The sequence below is a fragment of the Neopsephotus bourkii genome, unplaced genomic scaffold, assembly GCF_033783945.1.
Source record: "Neopsephotus bourkii isolate Nb327-2 ecotype Australia unplaced genomic scaffold, CSIRO-AGI_Nbou_v1 NB_989, whole genome shotgun sequence".
NCBI classification, from domain to species: Eukaryota; Metazoa; Chordata; class Aves; order Psittaciformes; family Psittacidae; genus Neopsephotus; species Neopsephotus bourkii.
In genome coordinates, this window is record NW_026901481.1 from 138,006 (window position 1) to 159,986 (window position 21,981).

Consider the following 21,981-nt stretch of genomic DNA (forward strand, 5'->3'; position numbering starts at 1 on the left):
ACTGTCTATAGGTTCAACCACCTATTTGAAATACGTGGAACTTTTCTAGCTGGGATGACCCTTGTCAAACTATTTCAGAAGGAATTCACAGCCCTCAGAAGTTTATGTATTATGTTCTTCCTACTTCTTTGTAGTTTTACAGAGAGAGGAGAGATATTGCTCATAGAGATGCCGCACACTCAGCTTGTGTTTGAATAGACCCATGCAGAAACTCAGAACTGCATTTGGGGTGCACTGGTTTTCTTTGTGTAGGCAAACTCCCTTAGCATCTTTAGGACAGGAACATAGGAGCACTGGGAAGCAAAGCGAAGGAAAGGTGATGGGTGCAGTGCTGCACTCTGGATTCACCAGCTAGCAAACAGATAACCACCAAGGAACTTAGCAGGCTCATGAACTACAGATTTTATTGGTTTTCAGACAGATTGAAACAAAACAGTGAGGAAAATACTTAAACAACCCACACACCAAGAGTAAAACGAACAGCAGGACTCATGCTTGCAAACAAAAATCATACTGACAGCAACTTCAAAGCACATTTACACGGGTTTGGTGATTAAAGGCAGGAAAAGAAGAGGAGAGATTATCTACAGTTTCTAAGCAAAGGAGGAAGAACGTTCAAGGCCATATCCATATCCAAATGAGCCAGGAGGGAAGCATCAGCAGCAAAGCGTTGCTTGTCCATTGCCAAGTGGGTTTAGTTTCCACAGCAGCCACTGCTGCTACCGCAGCAGCCACTGTTGTTGCTCATGGTGTAGCAGCAGGTCTGCATGGGCATGCAGCAAGTGGTGGGGCAGCAGCACTGCATTGGCTGGCAGCACTGCATGGGCTGGCAGCACTGCATGGGCTGGCAGCACATTGGTGTCTTGCAGCATGACTTCTTGGTGCTGTAGCAGCACACGGTGCAGTTATTACTTCCACCGCAGCATCCGCAGCCTCCGTTGGGCATGTTGTTGGTAGTCTTGTAGGCAAAGCTGGAAAGAATAGAGAGAAGGTCTTTTTTACTGCCTGAATCTCCCTGTTTAGGCAGCTTAAAGCACCCTTATCCCAAAGCCCCTCCCGAAGTGGCTGGAGGAGTCCCTAGTGTGCAGAATCCCATGTCAAACTGTCCTTGAGATCTCCACATTTTTGCATGGACATCTCTGCCTTTTGCATGTTGTCCAGCATTGGTTCCATCAGAAAGAAGCCACCCAGCTGGATCCCCAAAATAGTCTCTCAAAACCAAACAGGACAGGAAAACCTGGGTGGCTTCTTGCAGGAGCATGTGGAAATATGGTAGAGTGCAAATGAAGAGGCAAGTAGTAAGCTCTGACTTACCCTATTGACCAGTGAGGACAAGAAAGGAGTAGTCAAGATGAGATTATGAAGACCACTGTGATGGGGAGCCTTTTATATGCTTCCAAGCCATCCCCCCTGGAAATGAGGCATTCTTTGGCAATTCCAACTCCCCCACATATCACCCAACCTATGCCACTCACATGTCTTCTGGTATTTAATCTTTACCTCTTTCTGCTTGCTCACCACTTCAATTCCGCACCGTAATTAGACTCACATGTGAACAAGAGTGGAAACATTCTAATGAATTTGCATTAATGGGATCTAGAGGTAGCTCTAAGGTATTCCCATCCGCTTCCCAAGGAATGAGCCTGAGATGCAGGGACAATGCGCATGTGGGAATCAGGTGCTGAAGCAGTGGGAGAACCATGCCTGGAACTTGGAAATGTCACCCCTGGTGTGCTCCCTCTGTGCTTGGCTGGGATTTTAATGGACCAGTGGAAACTACTGATCAATGTGAATTCTGTTTTCCTGCCTCTGTGTGGTTAAAGTTAAGACTGAAGGGTTTCTCCTTTCTCAGCCTTGTTCTTGGGTTTCCCTTCATGGTGCTTTTTATTTCTGCTAAGCCTTGCCATGAAAGGAATGGATTAAGTCTAAATTAAGCAGCTTTCAAAGCAGAGTGCATGTCAGCTTTTGTCTGTGTTGCTTCCATATACTCCATATTCTGAGGTCATTTCTAAGGCCTGTGAGACTGAGACACCTTGTGTTTCATGGTATTTACGATGATCACATTTAAGTGTTTCACACTTACAACTAGATTCTCTATCATTGTAGGCAAGCGTGGGGTTCCAGACTGGAAATGAAACCTGAGTGCATTTCTTCATCGCTTTTCCCCGTACCTTGGGACCCCAGCTAGAATCTCTCAGATGGTCTGAGTTTTGCAGCAATTGCTTCTAGTTGTTTTAGATGCAGTGAACCAAGCCCTAGGCGGCTCTGCATGCAAAGTTTGGATGAACAATCAGGAGGGAATGATGAGATGGTTGGAGTCAAGGCAGATATTACAAGGCTTGGGAATGGGGGAAGGAACTGTGGCCATGTGCAGAGCCAGCACATCTCCGCATAAGAAGGTGATGATGGAGTCTTCATGTGATGAGAGGGGGCACCAATGTTAGAGTCCTAACATACTTGATATTTACGGCAAATAGAGACTTCCATCCTGTTTAGCTGACTCTGAATGTGAGGCTGGAGTGGTGACAGATGACTCCTCATGGCTGGGACATACAGAATCTTTCCAAGATGCAAACATGACCTCTTCTGACGCTCTGGAATTGTCCCTAGGGGAGCATTGTTTCGGTCACACCATATTAGCTGTATACTTGCCTGAAGGAAATGATGTCCTCTTTGTGTAAACCCTTAAACTTGTCATCCATGGAATAAGTCGTCAATTGTCTTTTAATCAGGTTTTATTGTCACCATATTGGCCAAGGTGATCCTTCTGTTAGAATTATAAAACCATAGAATGGTTTGGTTTGGACAATACCTTCAAAGCTCACCCAGTTCCTACCAGGAGCAGGGACACCTTCCACTAGACCAGCTTGCTCAGAGCCCTGCACAACCTGACCTTGAATATTTCCATAGTTGAGGCATCTACCAACTCTCTGAGCAGCCTGTTCCAGTGTTTCACCACCCTAGGAGTAAACCATCCTTCTATCTAGTCTGAATCTACCCTCCTTCAGTTTCAAACCATCATCACTTTGACATGCCATGCCAAGATATCTTTGTAGATTTCCATGGTCGTTCCATGCATCTGAGAGCTTTATAAATGGGGATGAATCCATCACAGCAGCTTTTCCAGCATATGATTGCCATAACAGAATGCGCTTCTGGTATAATATGGAATAGGATCTCCTTCTGCCAGTGGAATTTACCTATTAATAAAAAAACTCCTCAAAACCTAAGTTTATGGAAGAGTCTAACATGGGAGAGAAGACTATTCTAATGCAGACTCTGAAGATCTGGTTGAGGGAAGCAATCAAGACAGTGCTCAAGGCATTTTCCTGAGCCGTGCAATTCAGAGCTGAGTCCTGAATTTTAATAGTAAAGGAAGTCCCAGCCAGGTACAAAAGGTCTCGTTGACTCATGTGTGTGCTATTTTAGGAATGAAGCTTTTAAGTTGTATGCTAAACCCTGGGTGTCGTTCCAACTGCTTGGAATCCAGGAATGCCGCTTATGAAAGTCTCTGTTCACACAGAAATAATTAAACAACATAAAGTGTTTTCTGAAATCTATTAGTTTGAAAATGGAAGTGGAAGAAGATGGTGCCTGCTCTTCAGTGAGTAGTGAGTTCCTCCCAGTACCTAGCAGAGTACCTGTTGCACATCATGAGTTTCTCATACATCTCATGGAGTGGTGTGTCTTCAGATGGTGGGGTTCTGCAAGCTTCATTCCAACTGTGCCCTTTGAGTTTTATTTACCTTAACCATTAAGTTCTAGGGTAAAAATCGAGCTGAGGCAGATGATCAGTAGGTGGAAAGAGGGATCATCACCAACGATGATCCAATTTATGCCTACAGCAGTGCTGGACAGCTCTTTGTTTCCTAAATGTTCTGCTGTGCCATGGGAGCATTTCTGTAGCCAGTAGGAGCCTGGCTGAAGACACAGGAACAGCAGCAGAATGGGGACATGTTCTGAGCAAAGTGATGTAAAAACAACCAAAGCAAGATTTTGTGTTTTGCTCAATGCTAACTTTTATTGTCTACAAATCAAGAGAGGGAATGAAGAATGATAACACTAACAGCACAGATAGCCCAAGTCCCATACACCAAGAAGAGAATTAACAGCCCCACTAATATCTAACAGTGTTTCTGCTTCACACGATGAGTGATGTATTCAAGTGCATTGCAGATGTTCAATAATGAAAAGGCAGAAAGAAGGCAGCTCAAGTTTGAACACAAAAAGAAAATCACAAGGTGTTTACTCCATCGTCATGTGAACCAGGAGCAAATGAGCAGGTTTTCCTCTCCCTGTGCCTGTTCTTGTTGTGTGCTACACACGGGAGCCAGCAGAGCTGCTTTTACTACCCAGAGTTGGCTCAGCGAAGCCTCTTGATTGTGGTACAACACTGCTGGATGGGAATGCTATATTTCCTCAGGGGAGAGCAGCACGGCACAGGGCTGCAATGCAGCACAATGGGCTTCTTCACAGTGTAGGAGCAGCAAGACAGACACGCAGCAGGGCAGCAAGGGCGGCAGGTACAGCAGCAGGGTACCTGGCCACAGCAACAGCAGGGCTTCTGGCACACCTTGGTATCACAGACGGACTGCTGGCATGGGTCACAGCAGACAGACTGCTGGCATGGGTCACAGCAGGTAGACTGTTGGCATGGGTCACAGCAGACAGACTGTTGGCATGGGTCACAGCAGGTAGACTGTTGGCATGGGTCACAGCAGGGCTTCTGGCATGGGTCACAGCAGACAGACTGCTGGCATGGGTCACAGCAGGTAGACTGTTGGCATGGGTCACAGCAGGGCTTCTGGCATGGGTCACAGCAGGGCTTCTGGCATGGATCACAGCAGACAGACTGCTGGCATGGGTCACAACAGGGCTTCTGGCATGGGTCACAACAGGGCTTCTGGCATGGATCACAGCAGACAGACTGCTGGCATGGGTCACAGCAGGGCTTCTGGCATGGGTCACAGCAGACAGACTGCTGGCATGGGTCACAACAGGGCTTCTGGCATGGGTCACAGCAGACAGACTGCTGGCATGGGTCACAACAGGGCTTCTGGCATGGGTCACAGCATGGCTTCTGGCATGGGTCACAGCAGACAGACTGCTGGCATGGGTCACAGCAGGGCTTCTGGCATGGGTCACAGCAGACAGTCTGCTGGCATGGGTCACAGCATGGCTTCTGGCATGGGTCACAGCAGACAGTCTGCTGGCATGGGTCACAGCATGGCTTCTGGCATGGGTCACAGCAGACAGACTGCTGGCATGGGTCACAGCAGGGCTTCTGGCATGGGTCACAGCAGACAGACTGCTGGCATGGGTCACAGCATGGCTTCTGGCATGGGTCACAGCAGCATGGTTCACAGCAAACGGTCTTCTGGCATGGGTCGCAGCAGACGGTCTTCTGGCATGGGCCGCAGGAGCAGGACTGCTGGCATGGGCTGCAACAGATGGTCTTCTGGCATGGCTGGCAGCAGCACACAGCCTTGCTCTTCACAACGGAGCAGCATCCGCATCTGCAACAACGCATGTTGTTTGTAGAGTGGTCAAGGCTGGGAGGAGCGAGGACCTGAAACACAGAGTACTTTCAGATACAACTTCTTCCCAAGTACATAGAGGTGTGCTTTGTTTTGACGTTCACATGCTGCTAGGTTCAATGGTAGTAACCACATCATACACTGCGCCCAACTTATTTGCTTTGATTTCCATCCCAAGAGGCTTATTTTCCACTTTGCTTTACCAACTGTCTTCTGCAATAAGCAGTAGACCAACAGGCTTGGAAAGCCTGCATTTCAGAGAGAGCTTTAGCTCACGGAATGATAGAGTAGTTTGGTTTGGAGGAGACCTTTAAAGGTCCTTTAGTCCAACAACCCACAAAGATCAGAATCAGACACATTTCAATTCATTGCTTGACCAAAAGCAAATGAGAACCATTTCCATCAAAGAACACCGCTAATGGGTAACACTTACCGTGCTAACTGAGTGGTGCAGTTGAGTGAGGAGCAAAGGGATGGGGAGACCTTTTATTTAGCTCCAAATTGTCCTTCCGGAAATGAGGTACCCCACAGCAATTCGTGATTTATGTGTTAAACCTATACTTATTTGTTGAATGGGCCTTCATCTATTTAGTCTTTGCCTCATTATTTCTGACCAACCCATCCATTCTGAGTTATTATCTATTTGTTCTGTAAATTTTTTACAGTTTTTTAATGTCAAGTTAAATGGCAGTGTCAATTGCAGATTGACATCTTGTGTGATGCTTGTGAACTGCATAAAAGGCATGTTTCTGCTCATTTTGCATATGGTAATGCGGTTACATTGAGATGCTAGGTGGCTTGTTCAGAGCTAGTGAGTCCTCAATTAACATAAAATCCATAATTAAGATTGAGGAGCAGTCAGTTCCATGGACGTGCAGAGGCCTTCTGGACGTCAGGCACTTCTCAATATGCTTTTTTTTAATTAAAACAGAATTCCAGAGAGTGTAATTCCATGCCCCCAGGGTTTGCTTTTGGATGGAGACATGCTAAAGCCCAATGTTGGTCTTTGGAGTCTCTGCTCATCAGAAGGGCATCTATGTGACAGAAAGCACTTGACATAGAATCATAGAATGGCTTGGGTTGGAAAGGACCTGAAGATCATCCAGTTCCACCCCCCTGCCATGGGCAGGGACACCTCACACTAGAGCAGTTTGCCCAAGGCTCTGTCCAATGTGGCCTTGAGCACTGCCAGAGATGGGGCAGGCACAGCTTCTCTGGGCACCCTGTGCCAGTGCCTCAGCACCCTCACAGGGAAGAGCTTCTTCCTTACATCTAACATCATAACCCTTTGTGCCTCATCCCATCCATGCACGGGAAAATGCATGCCCTTGGCCTTGCCAATATCAGAAATATTAGGTGCAAAGGACTGTGCCAATTTATCATGGAAGTTTGGAATAGAATCGGGGTCAAATTGGTGTCTGCGTTTCCCCAGTTCCTTTGGAATATCTTTAAATAAAAGCAAAATGCAAAACTTTTCTGGCAGTTTTACCTCCTGTTTATGTTCAGCATAACTTCATCAGCAAAATTCCGATTCCTTTTTTTCTTTCCAGTTCTATTGTGCCCCCGAGTCATGAAAGATCCACCTATTCCTGTTACGTTTGGAATAACTCTAGGCCCATTGTCATTAGTGCTGATGTTAATGATCACACTGCAATTATTCATTAATGAAGCTGATACTTAGTTTGCGTGAAAGCCTGAAGGCCTCACGTGAAGCCATGAGCACCTTTAGAATTTCCAATTAAACTATGTCTTTACCAAACTACACCTGTCTCCGGTCAGAAGGGACTCATGGGACCCCAGCCCATGACCAATGTGACCAAATGTCTTGTGTCTGAGATCACCCAAAAAGGGAGGGATGCTCCTGCTGCTGTGGGGCTGTGCATCTGTGGGAGCAGAGCACCAAAGGACCCTTGGAACTATCTCCTACAACATACTGCTTCACTGGAGATATCCTGATTTCTGCTGAGGTGAAGGAGAGAAGATTCTGTCTTCATGTAGAAACACGGTGTGATCCATGTCACAGATCCTGAGGGCAAGACAGGACATTGTGAACCTTCCATTGCCTTCCGGTGACATAAAGCATCTGTTTCCACTCAGTCTCTGTTGGGTAGCTACTGTTTCTATTTGACTACATCCCAACGTTGAGAATCATAGAAAGAAACCACGCAGGCTTGCTTTGAGGAATTCAAAAGACCATGAGGTCACCACCACTCCAGGCAAGCTCTTCCCAAGGTCAATATTGCTGTCCACTAAAACACAGGCTTTGTTTCCTACTGAGTTTGGCTTCATGCTAATGACTGGGTTAGGCTGGGTCACTGCCACCTGTTATAATCTAATTAGTGATAGAGATTTACCCCAGCTGAGTACCTGTTTCTCAGCTAACAATAAAGGAGGCTCATGGGAAGCTGGGAGGTGGTTTTTGATCTTGCAGAGGAATGCTAGGAGGCTCTGGTATTAGGAGCATGGAGGATCAGGAGCAGGGAGGTAAAGTAAGAGCTATTGGTCAAAATTAGGCAGTTTTCTGTGTGCTGTTGTAGGGATCTGGTGCACTGATTCACCCAGCGCCTCTCTGAATCAGAGCCCCCTTGCTGCTGCTGGAGCTGACCGTGAACATCAGAGATGCCTGAAGCCATTTGAGATGGATCCATAGACAGATAAGATTTTCCAAGAGCAAAGATTCAAATTTGATCTCAAACAAGATCCCAATTGAATTTTACATTGAGTGAATGAACTTAGCAGGCTCTGTGAGATACCCAGAGTAACACTGCTCTGTTTGTTTGAATTTGAAAACTATGGATGCAGTGAAGCAATCCTTGCTGTAAAACAGCTAAGGCAAATTCCTCCTCATTAATCCTTAGGGGTTTGCTCATGGTTTATCCTGGTTGTGGAAATCTGCTGTTACATTATTTAGCAAGTAGTCAGCAGAGCATAAGTGTTCCTCTAAGCCCTCTAGTGTGTTAGGCATAGAGGATTTCTTCTCTTGCTAAATGTCTATGGGCTCTGATTTGAAAGAAAGTATTCTAATGAGGTAAAACATTCATAAAATCTTTGGTCCTTAATGTTCCAACCTTGCCAAGGTTGACAAATACTTGGAGTGGAATAGAGTAGAAATGAAACAAGCTTTGGTTTTGTTTCCCTGTAATTGCTGCCATATCTCCAAGTTAACAGGAACTTCAAGCTTGAGCACAGCAGAAAGAGCAATGAGTTCAGAAGCTTTTTGCCTTTTGTGGGATTTGGAAAAGGAGGAGGAAATACAGTGGTGTTGTGATTAGTCACAGAGCAGAGTTGGAGGCTTGGGTAGGAAGGGAAAGTGATCTTGAAAACAAAATCACTCCTATGGACAAAAAAACCCTTTCTGACACAATACCTGACTGGAGAGTGAAGAATGAGTAAGGAAAAGAGTTTTTAATGCAGCTGCCATGGGTCACATGCAAATGAGCCATCTCTTAGCAATGGCAGCAACTTGAATGGAGGTGAGTAACTAATTGCTCTCTGCATCCCGTTTGCAACTTTTCCTTTTTAGCTGTTCCTCTATAATGACAATTTTCTCCTTAACCTATAAATAACTAATTCCAATTACTTATATACCAAGTGGTCATTTACAAGGTACTTGCTGCTCAGCCAACTCATTTCCCACGCCTGCCCTCAAATGGATGAATCACGCTGGAGAAACCTGTCATTTTACACTGTAGAAATAGTTTAATTGTTCCAAACCCTGCAGGATTTGCTTTGTTTTGTTTCCAAATATAGCAGCAGCTTTTAAAGATCACCTCTGCAGTGAAAACATGAAGGTGCAGGCCAGGCCCCAAGCTCTAACTCTGAAAACCCCTTTGCTGAGCTCAGTGCAAAGATTTGGTTTCACCAGCAATTAACACATGTTTCTCCTAGCCCTCTGCATGTGTTGCAGCACTCCTGGCATAGCTGGTGGTGCTGCAGGCGTTTTCCTTCACTTTCATGTTTCCTTGGCATTCCTCCTTCTCTAGCTATTTCACCAGTGATTAAAGCATGGCTCCAAAACCACAACGCAAAACCCGATGCCACCAGATAAGGAGATACGATGGAACAGTGACTAAAACTATCCAGAACTGTTAGGTAGGCTTGATATATAATTTTTATTGTCTTGCTGGATATTGAAGCAGCAAAGCAAGAAATAAACTATTTCCAGGGGACAGTGGTCTTTGCTTTGGCAGAAAGATTCAAAGCTCATTAAACTGAGAGACTTATCCTAATACCATGCTACCCTCCAACCCTTTTAAAGGTGTTTGCTTGCAGAGGAGCAAGGGCTTGCAAGTAATGAGCAAGGAGATGAGCTTGAGGTTTTGGGTGAGATCCAATGCTGGGGTTGAATCCTGCTGTTAGTACTTGGGGCATTTCGGTGGCAGGTCACAGATGTTCTTGGTGTACTGGGGACAGTAGCGCTGCACAGGGGGGCAATAACGCTGCACAGGGGGGCAATAACGCTGCACAGGGGGGCAATAACGCTGCACAGGGGGGCAATAGGACTGCACAGGGGTGTAGCAGGGCGTCACGTAAGTGAACTTTTGCACAGGCTGCCTCTGCATGGTGTAATGGCAGGAGGATCCAGAGCTGTGGCAGCCGGAGTGGGATCCATGGCAGCCAGAGCTGGATCCATGGCAGGAGGACTCATAGTCATGGCAGGACCCACGGGAGCACATCTTCCTGGATTATTGGCAAAGCTGTCAAAAGCAAGAGATCCATGTGGTGAGAGGAGCCCCAGATTTGCTTCTTCTATTCCCTCCCTTGGAACTAGAATTATCTTAAGGTCTTTTCAACAAGGTTTTCCAACCAAAACCATGATTCCAACTCATGATTCTTGAGATCCCCAGTGAACTTCTCTTTCTTTTTGCCTGCCTAATCCAGAATGAATCATAGAATCATAGAATAATTATTGCTGGAAAGGACCTTAAGATCATCCAGTTCCAACCCCCCTGCCATGGGCAGGGACACCTCACACTAAACCATGTCACCCAAGGCTCTGTCCAACCTGGCCTTGAACACTGCCAGGGATGGAGCATTCACAACTTCCCTGGGCAACCCATTCCAGTGCCTCACCACCCTTACAGTAAAGAATTTCTTCCTTATATCCAGTCTAAACTTCCCCTGTTTAAGTTTTAACCCATTACCCCTTGTCCTATCACTACAGTCCCTATCCTTCAGATACTGTAAGGGTGCTATGAGATCTCCATGCAACCTTCTCTTCTCCAAGCTGAATGTACCCTCAGTCCTAACTAATCTGCAGGGCTTGCTCTGGCAACTGCTGTGTGAAGTCAAATCCCTTCAAACCAACACAATAAACTCCATGAGCCACTCCCAGATCTCATCACCCTTGTAAACCAGAATGGAGCTCGTGTTGCCTGAGGAACCCTTTGTGTGCCTTTGCTGCACCTTCCCTGGTGATCCCATCCCTCCATCCACGATACCTGCCCCAGAGCACTGCAAAGGTGCCAGGCATTTAGCTAAGTCCCAGCTCCCAAGCTCCATAGAAACCTGTAGTGGAGCATCAACCAAGATAGTAAAATCAGTCTTACCCTCGTCAGATACAAGGAGAAGCGTCTGGAAGCAAAGGTGAGTGACTGAGGAGGACTGCATCGAGTGATCTTTTATAGGGCTCCAAAAGGTTATCTCAGATGTGAGACACCTCTTTGTAATGGCAATTTAATTACTTCCACACTCAATCCTGGCGATGTTTGCACTACCCTATTTTTAGCCTTTCCTCTTTGACGCAACATATATCACCCGATATCTAATTCCTAATGGATTTTTCCATAAGGATTTTGGAAGGCATCTCCTTGCCGTTTCCTGGAGATTAACATTAATCTCATAGGTGTTAATTAGCTTGCGAATGGGCCACTGGGATTGCATCAGTAACTTAAGGTCTTTATATCTCAGAAATGCTGACTCCTGGGGTAGGGCCTACCGTTCTGTGCGGGTGACAGCTCAGGATTGTAATTTACGTGTTGTTGAATGCCAAGAGGAAATGGGATTACGAGCTCCATAACTCATGGGTATGGCATGATGTTGGGAAGTCTGGCGTGATCCCTTTGTTTCCCCAGTATAGCAAAAAAAAAATAAAGTATTTATGATCCTTCGTATGTTCTTTGACCTGGCTGAACTCATCAGGTGGTTCCACGTGTATCAATGGTTATTTAGTACTTCAGATCAGAGAAAAATGCTTGGTGATGAACTCTTTGCAAGGTACGAAGATGGTAAATTTTCCTGTTCCTTGGATTGTCTTTCCCTTCATTAATATGATAGACTTTTTCACCTGATGTCACCTGAAGAAGTGTCTGGAAATCAAAGGATTTAGAGAAATGGAGGATTTGAGCTAAATACTGGGTTCTGTCACTGTCACTAGTGGTGAAATTATGGACACTAAAGATGGATTTGTAATCCAGTTTGACTTGGCCTTTGAAGCATGAGAAAATGAAGCCTATAACTCATCAACTTTGTAAAATGTTACCCATTAGAGTAATTTGCTAACTGCTAAAGAGAAGCGTTCTCTAAAGGACTGGTGTCCTACAGCTTTTCTGCAGGCTAGAGGTGACATAATTGCTTGTGGTGAGTTTTGTGTAGCAAGGTAGGATTGCACAAATTCCTCAGGGACATTTTGTGACTCAGTTGTGTGTCCAAAACCCAATCAGCGAAGCTGGGGCTTGTCTGACACTTCTCCTTTCCTCTGTGCTTTGGCCTCCAGCATCACACCAATGTTCCTCAGAAATCTTTCTACCTTCCCAACAGCCTTCTGAAACCTGGGTTATACCCACTTGAAAACTGTTTCTGAATCAAATTCAGATCTTGCTAAGGAAAACAGCATCTCTAAAGAGTTATCATCCATTGCTTGTGATGCTTTTAGGGGAGTATGTAAGAGAAGTCCAATCTACAGTAATTAAATACCAGTTTCAGGGCAATGTGGTGGCTGATACTTGCTCACTTACATTCAGCATTGTTTGGTTTAGGAGCTCTCCACAATAACACACTGAGCTGTTCAGATCTGTGTCTTACATGAGGTGGACCTTCTGACATTTCTCTGCTCCATATATACTAAGAGTATATAAGTATATATACATGTAAGAGTATATACTACTTAGAAACAACACTGGAATATAAAAAAGAAGTTTGTGACTTATGTTTTCAGAGGTTCAAAAGTAATAAGGGATTTGAAAATCTTTGTATGCCCAAGTTCTGAAGTTGAGCTTGGAGTTTCATATGTTAAGAACATGAGCAACTGTGAACTGCTTATTCCTCTTTCATTTAATGTCTCCAAACCAAAGGAATTTGCATTGAATTGACTTTGTTGTTTTCAAAGTGATGGGACAGAACTCTGTGTAGACCAACTCATTGGCTGGTGTAAGCAGGGGAAGTTTTGTTCTGTTCAGCCCTTTTTAGGTCCATTTCATTTTTTGGTAGTTGAGAACTTTTTCCCTTCTGATGTGTCTGTTTTCTTCCTGAATGAACATGGGAATTGTTGGCCACCAACTACTGGGGCACTTTGAAAATAGGAAGAAATTGGACTAAAGAGCCAGAAAACAAATTAAAAAGCCTAAAGGAAAAAAAAAAAAGAATAAAGAAACTGAAGCACAATACAGGTCTCATGAATTGTAAGATTTATTATTTCCCACACCCAGATGAGTATTTGAACAGAAGTGCATAGCACAGAAAGATTCCCAACAGTAATTATGCCCTGAATAATTAGAAAGGACATTTCCTGAATAATTAGAAAGAATGACACCGTGAATGATAATTAGGGGAACACTTCATCCAGACCAGCAGTGAGGCGCATGACAGAGGCCCAGGGATTTCAGTAAGGATAAGATGATCCATGCCCACAGCATCCGAGGGAGGAGTGAGCTGGTGGGTCCAGGTGCCAAAGCTGGATCCTGCTGTTAGTACTTGGGGCATTTCGGTGGCAGGTCACAGATGTTCTTGGTGTACTGGGGGCAGAAGGGAGCCGCGGGGTAGTAGCGCTGCACCGGGGCGCAATAACGCTGCACAGGGGGGCAATAGGACTGCACAGGGGTGTAGCAGGGCGTCACGTAGGTGAACTTCTGCACAGGCTGCCTCTGGATGGTGTAATGGCAGGAGGATCCTGAGCTGTGGCAGCCGGAGTGGGATCCATGGCAGCCAGAGCTGGATCCATGGCAGGAGGACTCATAGTTGTGGCAGGTCCCGCGGGAGCACATCTTCCTGGAGTATCGGCAAAGCTGTAAGGAAGAGAAAGAGACCATCAAGCTCATACAGCTGCCCCACTGTAACCTTCTTCTTTTTCCTTGGCTCTTTATCCATAGAAATTTTGTTTTCCTCTGTTTTGTAATGTACGGGATAACTTGACTCTAAAATTATCCTGTCTTTCTTTTGGAGATGCTCTATGGTGGTCCAGCTCTGATGGGAATTTCTGTACCAAGAAGCTGCTGTTGACTTTTTAAGTTCAATTTTACTTCTAAAACCACACAGACTTGTCTGAGATCTCTCTCCCTCCATCACCAGCTAGTCTGGGAATTAAATCCTTGCTAGGTCCCAAAGGTTGTCTTTGCAGATCTGGCCCTTCGAGTACTCCTATTTTCCTGTCATCCCATCTGCTGTAAGAAAACCATGGGCACCCTTTTGTAGCTTACATGTACAGCCACCAGTACTAAGAAATTTCCAAGACAAAGGCAAGGTCTAAATGCAGAATTAGCTAGAATTCCTGTGAGCTCCTGCTCCTCAGAGTAGATGAATCTATGTAAGCCAACTTACCCTTTGTTGGAGCAAGCAAGAAGAGAACCGGGTGCTGCTGCTGAATGAAAGAGGAACAGAGGATGTTCAACTTTTATATCTTCCAAGGGGCTCTCGGAAATTATGCATCTCTCGGCAATGCTGACAATTAAGTTGTCACATTCATATTTATCTCCTGTGTCTAGTTTTTTAGTGCTTCCGATTTGACACAGTCAGGAAGAACAATTATGACTTTTTTCTTAACAGGTTAATAAGCAATGAATTTCCCAATCTGCTTTATAAGGGAATTTTGAAGGCAGTTGCATATTTGCGTATGAAAAATGAACCTAACCCTAGAGTTATTAAGTGATTTGTTGTTGGGCAACAGGGATTGCATCAACATTCAATTCGCAAGTGTTGACTCCTAACCCGCATGCTGCCCCTTGGTCCACATGGCAGACTCACATTTTGATTGATATGTGCTTTTTGTGACACAAGGGACTGTAATTATCAGCCACGACTCACATGGACTCTACTTAGAGAGAAGTCCTGTTGACTAGCTCAAGCACACCTAACACCTCAACACCGGAGATGACGCTAGAAGGATGTCCCCAGTTCCATTTCTTCCATTCCATTCCTGAGTCCACCAGCCATCAGCTCTCTTCCCCTTCTGCCACAGTATTATCCTGTTTACATTCCTCCTAGAAGGGCATTTCAAGTCCTAAGCAGGAAGGATTTGTGCTGGGAAGTTATCACCTGTTGGCATCCTGTTTCCAGATCCCAAATTGCTTCAGGCTCCTGTCTTACTTAAGCAGTTTTGTAATTTTTCCTCATTACAGTGTTTTATTATTTACCACCAAGTTTCTCTCACAGTGGCCCAAGATCTGACTTTAAGAAAATGAAATGGGTAATTGTTTTTTCCTGTGACTTTTCCCTAGGTGGTACACTTTGGGAGCACCCCATAGGTCAGTCCTGCTGCAACCAGAACAAGGGGGGGCCTAAATGTTGCTAACGAAGTTCAGAAGGGGAAAGCTACCCTTCTTCAGATGGTCTTCATATCTTTCAGGGTTTATTTTCATGTCATTTTTTGGGGGGGAGGGGACAAATTAACCGCTACTCTGACAACAGTTTTGTATTAAAATTCAGTTTTGTATTCAAATTCCTAATGACGTTAATTCATTATGAATTTGAAAATACATCCTGGAAAACATAGTTTCATGTTCTGGTTGAGGTTCTTTCTTTTTCAAGGCCAAGACTGAGCAAAACCCCAGTCATTTTAAAGTCTTTTAGATCCTTTGTTTAGGTAAATCTCACCTACAGTCTTCTGAAAAGTACTGAGAGTTATACGTAATGAAAGAATGGTTCATCTAGGTTGATAAAATGGTATTTTTGGGGAAGTCTCTTGTGTCATTTCTCCATCATGCAGGTTGCACCTATCCCTTTTGCAGATACTCAGAGTTAATGATGGAAGCTGAAGCTTGTTGTCAAGCTCTTTGTGAAACCGATGCAGAGAAACAGGCCCTGGCGGAAGGAAGCGAGCAATCCTGTTCTAGAACAGATGTCTCAGCTAGATGGGTTGTCAGCTTAGTAGATAAGGATAGTCTTAAGTTATCAAAAGTAGTGAGAAATTTAGCATTTATTTTTAACAGTGTGTGACTTTCATTGAAAACGCTAATTTGAAGTTCAGGGAAGGAAGGGGAAAGGTAGAGAAGAATTTGAGGCACCTATTTGCATTTATTAGACACCTTAAAATGTTTGTAATCCTGAGTCAGAGTGACAAATGAAGTATGAAGAGCTGCTGAAGTAGGGAACTGGGAAGGACAGTCCTAGGCTACACAGGGTACAGATTGGCTCACTGTTTTCTTGTCCATAAATACATTCATCTGCTGCAAAATTGCATCTGGAATGATGGGCTTTCATTCACTTAGAAAATTTGGGATGTGTGCATTTTGTGATAAGTTGGAGAAGAAAAGAATGAGAATTCAGAAGGTAATTCTTGAGTAAAGAGAATAAAATAATCATAACATCTTTCATTTTTTTTCTTGGAAATGAAATTTTATTGTCTCATCATAATGTTTTAGAAGTTGACATATCATGTGTAAGCCACCACCAGCAGAAATTAGTCCCAGTCTTTTGGGAAAGGGCATAGAACAGATATGATTTATGTTTTGAAGGAAATTCTGATCACGGATGAGGTGATCAAGGATACACAGAGAACAAAAAATGGGAAAAGAGAACCAAGGGTTCAAGCTTTAGGCATCAAGAGCATCCAAGTGAAGAGTGAGCCGGTGGGTCCAATGCCAGGGCCGGATCCTGCTGTTAGTACTTGGGGCATTTTGGTGGCAGGTCACACACGTTCTTGGTTAACTGGGAGCAGAAGGGGGCTGGAGGGCAGTAGCGCTGCATGGGGGGGAAACAGGGCTGCACAGGGGGGCAATAGGTCTGCACAGGGGTGTAGCAGGGTGTCACGTAGTTGAACTTCTGCACAGGCTGCCTCTGGAAGGTGTAATGGCAGGAGGATCCTGTGTCATGGCAGGAGGAGTGGGATTCATGGCAGGAGGTTTCATGGCTGTGGCAGGCCCTGCGGGAGCACATCTTTCCAGAGTATTGGCAAAGCTGGAAGGAAGAGAGAATTAGTCACGGTGGTGCAGTGGCCCCAGTCTACATAAGCATACCTGCATTCTCTAGTTTGCTATGGGTTTCCCCATTTTCTTACTAATTCTTAATTCTTCAGTGATAAGAAAGTGATTTCAATGCTGATTAGGTATTTATAATGATGTATATTATGTGCTGATTTACATCCCCCAGTAAAACCATGAGCTTTTACAGCTGCAATTTGCTTTGCAGAGAAAAACTACTCAAACCATCCATTTCCCATAAGCAACCTCAGGCCCTTCAGTGTCTTCCACTCAAAAACTTCAAAGCCTCTTTTCCATAAAGTCCTCTCTCTGTATTTTCCAATCTTTCTGTTGCTTTGGTTCATCTTGAGCCTCATCCTGCTCACCCTATATCCCACTTGTCATTTGAGTGAATAGAACAACTTTTGTGAGTAACAAGAGCTTGGTCTCTGGCATGACTGAAGTCAAGACGTGAGGAATATCATACTCCAACTCTACTAAACCTTGTACAGAAGTATCTGGTTTCATAAAGAAACTCAAGAGAAACAGAAAATTGGACTTACCCCTTCAGCAACAGGAACGAATGTGTTTAGGAGCAAAGAAGCGAATGAAGGAAACTGGGATGAGAAACCTTTTATACTCTTCCAAAGGTTTATCTGGGACATGAGACATCTCTTGGCAAGTGTAACCTAATTACATATCCCAACCCATTTCTATCCCCTGTATTCAGCTTCCCACATTTTCCCTTTGATGCACTGTACTTTTAGCATTGTAATTGTCCCATAGGATATTAATAGCACTCTAATTCCTTTGCCTCCCTATGAAAGATATTGGAAGGTATTTCACACAAAGTGACGCCAGTACCAAAGAAACTACTGGATCCGGTCACGGGCAGCAAGTATCAAGTGGAAGAGATGTTTGTAATTCAGAAGAACCATTTCCTCAAGCAGTGCCAGGATGTCACATGGACTGAGAGGTAAACGTGATCACACCTCCATGTGAAAGAAAAACCATTGCTAATGTTAACACATGGGGATTATGTTTAGGGCAGGAATACTTCTGAATTGCCTAATGGTACAGGATATTCTAATGAGAGATCCAGCATTATTCCATCTATGTCTTCACTAATAATTTCAACCTGTCTGCATGGTGTGTCCTATCAAAGATTTCTCTTAGTCTTGTGTTGACCTGTCATAACATAAGAAGGACATGGAACTGCTGGAGCAAGTCCAGAGGAGGCCACAAGGACCATCAGGGGCTGGAGGATCTCCCATAGAAAGACAGGCTGAGAATATTGGGGCTGTGCAGCCTGGAGAAGAGAGGCTGCATGGAGACCTCCGATTAGCGTCCAGTGTCTGAATGGCGCTACAAGGATGCTGGAGAGGGACTCTTCATTGAGGACTGTAACAATAGGACAAGGGGTGATGGGTTCAGACCAAAACAGGGGAAGTTCAGGTTAAATGTAAGGAAGTTGTTCCTTGTGAGGGTGCTGAGGCACTGGTACAGGCTGCCCAGAGAAGTGATAAATTCTCCACCCCTGGCAGTGTTCAAGGCCAGGCTGGATGGGGCATGGAGCAACCTGGTCTATTGTGAGGTATCCCTGCCCATGTCAGGGGGGTGGAACTAGATGAACGTAAGGTTCTTTCCAACTCAAACCATTCTATGACCCTGGCTGGTCATATTTATTATGGAAAAGTGCATTGGACAGGGCTGTAGCTCAAGAAAATATAAACCAAACTGTGTAATCTGGTAGAGGTAGATGCTTCTGAGCCTGGATTTTCCTGTGAATCATGGATGAACACTGGTCTTCCTCTCCGTGCCTATGTACAGGTCATGCCCATCTAACCCAGCAATTACACTTTCTTGTCCCATAAAAGGCAAGAATGTGTCAACACCAGGATGGCATTGTGGATTAGACTTCAGGCACAACTGATTTTGGGTGATGCTCTCCTGACTCACTGGGATCCCTCAAACATGTCCATTCACCTCCATGTTTCAGTATCACAATGTACAGAATGAACCCATAAATATCTTGCTGTAAAGTTTTATTTCGGCTGTAGTTCGGCAACACCTTTAGAAACCTTTGATCTTGTATGGAGTAAATCTGTTGTCATGAAAGAAAGAAGATAGTAAAAATACAAAAGTACATCAGACGTGGATACTGGCAACTAAAGGCACAAACAAACCTGGCTGTGGTCAGGGGAGAGCAAAGACCCAATTCTCTAGGAGCGCATCACTGCTGAAGCCTCCAGCTTTATAAATTTCCCCTGTTTCAGGCCATTCCCTTCAGTTTGACTTTACTTCTCCTATTGCTCTCCTGTTCTTGACTAAGGTACGTGATTTGACTGATCATCCAGGGCATTTATGAAAGCTTATCTGTAGACTATAGCTCTGTATTTACCCACTTGACTTGGCTCTGCCTAAAACTGCTTGTTTGTTGTGCAGAGTGCAAGAAAGAAATACTTTCTATCGAGTATTTCTGATATTTCATTGATAAACAGAACAATAGAAATTAGGTTTTTGGAATAAATATCAAACTTGCAGGAAAAATATGATAGTATCTATATGTCATTCAGAAGATATGTTACAGACAATGATAAAATGGGCGGGGATGGTGGAAAAAGTACAAAGCTTCTATAAGTAAGTCCTCTATTTTTGGTTGGCCCTGCTTATCTTGAAGTGCATAGCATCACTATAAAGGGACCATAGAATCATAGAATGGTTTGGGTTGGAAAGGACCCTAAGATCATCTAGTTCCAACCCCCCAGAATTCCTAAATATAAAAAAAATGCATTAAAAATACAAAATAATTGCATAAAAAGATATTGTCTTGCTTCCACCGCAGAGCTACCTTTCCACCACCCAAAATGGCATGCTCTTCTGGGAGGGAATCCTTCTTCAACTTGAATTCAACCTGGTATGACCCAGCAGGCTCCTGGCTGGACACTCGGCGCACACCTCTCCTCTATGCCTACGGCTGTGGCTGTGCCCGTGGCAGAGACTTGTGCCTGGGTGGCCATGACTACCGGCACTATGGCTACTACTGCTCAGTCTGCTCTGAGCCAGCACGGTGCCAGGGAAATGGGTGCTCTCACTGTGCTGGGGAGCTGGTGAGCAACTGTGAGGAGTGCGGGGCATGCCATAGCTATGGGGTGTGCTCAGAGGAGTGTTGTGGGGGATGCTGCAATTAATAGGAGACCAGGGTGTGAGGGACCTTGGCATGGTCTTGGAATCTCACACATTGCTGTATTCAGCCACGATGATGTGTAGAAGCTTATCGCTTGTTTAGGGCTGAGAAAGGTGCTTAGCACATGAAGTCCTTTTGCTTCTCTCTTTTCTCACGTTTGCCTTGGGTTTATCATGCTTTTTGTGCCTGTTTCTTTCCCAGTCTTCCCCTGCTGACTTGATAGAGAAAATCTCCTCTGTCTTCATGGCAGGGGGAAGGGGAGGGACAATTTCCTGCTGAATTTATGCAATCTGCTTTCCTGCTTCACTTCCCAGATGTGTGTGCTGAGATAACAAAACTCCAGCTCACAGGTTTGCTGTCTCTCTTCCTCAGGCTCTTTCTAAGTCTCTCCTTAAAGGAATGACACAACCTGAAGTGCTTCAGCCTGGCCAAGAGCGTAGGTGGAAAGTTGGACTGCTTAGAAAGAATTAAGATAGGAGATTTTATCTCCCCTTCCCCTAAACATTCTCAGTCAGACTCAAAGCCAGCCCGGAGCCTTGTGTCTGGCTTGGTTTCAACCTCCCATTTGGCACAGGATGAGTTTGGCCCTGGCAGAGGGGTACCTGGGTGTTTGGAGGGACAGGGACCGTCGATGGCATCACACAACGACTTCATGCACAGTCACTCTGACCTTGATGCTCTTTCCTTGCACCTGCAATCATGTACCTTGCACATAGGAATGATGCTTCTCGTTATTTTAATTAACTGTAATAATAAAACAAGTGCTAATAATAAGTTTCTCATTCCTTTCAAAGGTTCAGTGCAAACCCTTTGCTAATTAAATATCTAGCACATTGCACACAATACTGCTCTCAAACCACAGAGGCATGAATTCCTGCTGCAATCTGCCTCCCTGCTGGTGGTCACTGGAGGAGAAACTGGGGATGAATCCAGTGCAATGTAAAATACAACTGCTGATTTTTATGGCCATTTGCCTATTTAATATTCTTTGTTTTTAAATACATCTTCAAGGGAAACTCGGAAATTTTATGGTTTCTGATGAGAAAATTTAACTTAAACCTTGGTAGGAACTGGGAATGTCTTTTTGTTTCTAGGTTTTTCACTTGTTTTCCAGGTGTGTTGTTTATACGGCTAGAGTTCATAATGGGAGTCAATGCTCCAGGGCATTGTCTGACTTAAACCCAGTTTTATTTCACATCAGCCAGTATTTCACCTAGGCAATATGGACTTCTTGGGATTTTTAGGGAAGGTAAAGTTACTTATCTCACCCCATAGTCTCTGTTTAGAACAGGTCAGAAGGAAGATTAAGTATGATGTAGTCCTTCCCCTACTTATACCCTGTTGTTCAGGGTGATTAGACCCTCAGAGATGGAGTCTGCTTCTTGCTCATCCGCCACAAATGAAGCTGAATCTTTGCTTTTGGCTCCTTCAGAATGTGCCTGTGAGGTTCTGAGGCTCAGGGCTGGTTGTTGCAGAGCCAAGCGCTTGGCTTGCTGAGAGATCCTGATCTGTACCTTCAACCCAGACAGCTTTTCCAAACCATCTGGATTTGTCTGGCAGATGCACAAGGTGTGGGGACTGGAGAGCTGAGCTTAGATACACTGCTGCCATTGAAGTGCAAAGGGAAGGGTGGAGAATGTGGAAAGCAGCTCCCATCAATGAAGGTGGGCTTGGAATGATGCTAAAGATAAGGAGAAGAATAACAGTGGAAAAACACCAAGACACCAGCACATTTTGTGAGTTTTAAGTTTTAATATCACATCTTTGGTACTGGAGACAGAAGCAGGAAATCAATGGATTGAAACTCTCGCGTGCGCGAGGGCAGTTCGTGTTTCTGTCATGCTAATGCCACTTTGCCTTATCAGGAGTGGGGAGAGGTAACACGTGCTGGAGGGAAGGGGCAGGACCTGCCCAAGCTCAGGGCTGC

General features: G+C 44.7%; 4 protein-coding genes across 4 annotated transcripts; all 4 read right to left on the minus strand.

Annotated features, from left to right (window-relative positions):
- Positions 1–694: 694 nt before the first annotated feature.
- Positions 695–946, minus strand: LOC133215494 (keratin-associated protein 4-5-like). The gene has a single exon (XM_061359559.1). It carries the CDS (start codon positions 944–946, stop codon positions 695–697), a length of 252 nt encoding a protein of 83 aa, XP_061215543.1.
- A 3,417-nt stretch (positions 947–4,363) lies between these two features.
- Positions 4,364–5,530, minus strand: LOC133215495 (keratin-associated protein 5-4-like). Its single transcript, XM_061359560.1, has 3 exons — positions 5,372–5,530; positions 4,616–5,128; positions 4,364–4,573 (listed from the first exon to the last, which is right to left on the minus strand). Exons 1-3 carry the CDS (start codon positions 5,528–5,530, stop codon positions 4,364–4,366), a joined length of 882 nt encoding a protein of 293 aa, XP_061215544.1.
- A 4,362-nt stretch (positions 5,531–9,892) lies between these two features.
- Positions 9,893–10,256, minus strand: LOC133215528 (putative small proline-rich protein 5). The gene has a single exon (XM_061359601.1). The coding sequence runs from the start codon at positions 10,211–10,213 to the stop codon at positions 9,893–9,895; it is 321 nt and encodes a 106-aa protein (XP_061215585.1). The 5' UTR covers positions 10,214–10,256.
- A 6,087-nt stretch (positions 10,257–16,343) lies between these two features.
- Positions 16,344–16,861, minus strand: LOC133215529 (putative small proline-rich protein 5). The gene has a single exon (XM_061359602.1). The coding sequence runs from the start codon at positions 16,842–16,844 to the stop codon at positions 16,569–16,571; it is 276 nt and encodes a 91-aa protein (XP_061215586.1). The 5' UTR covers positions 16,845–16,861; the 3' UTR covers positions 16,344–16,568.
- Between the last annotated feature and the right edge of the window lie 5,120 nt (positions 16,862–21,981).

Bases quoted from the DNA above. Each gene is read 5' to 3' on its own strand.
- LOC133215494 (XM_061359559.1), bottom strand. From the start codon at position 946: ATGCCCAACGGAGGCTGCGGATGCTGCGGTGGAAGTAATAACTGCACC.
- LOC133215495 (XM_061359560.1), bottom strand. From the start codon at position 5,530: ATGCGTTGTTGCAGATGCGGATGCTGCTCCGTTGTGAAGAGCAAGGCT. The intron at 5,129-5,371 runs GTTTGCTGTGAA...CCATGCCAGAAG, and splicing joins GCGACCCATGCCAGAAGACC to CCCTGCTGTGACCCATGCCA. The intron at 4,574-4,615 runs GTCTGCTGTGAC...TGTGATACCAAG, and splicing joins GTGACCCATGCCAGCAGTCT to GTGTGCCAGAAGCCCTGCTG.
- LOC133215528 (XM_061359601.1), bottom strand. From the start codon at position 10,213: ATGTGCTCCCGTGGGTCCTGCCATGACTATGAGTCCTCCTGCCATGGA.
- LOC133215529 (XM_061359602.1), bottom strand. From the start codon at position 16,844: ATGTGCTCCCGCAGGGCCTGCCACAGCCATGAAACCTCCTGCCATGAA.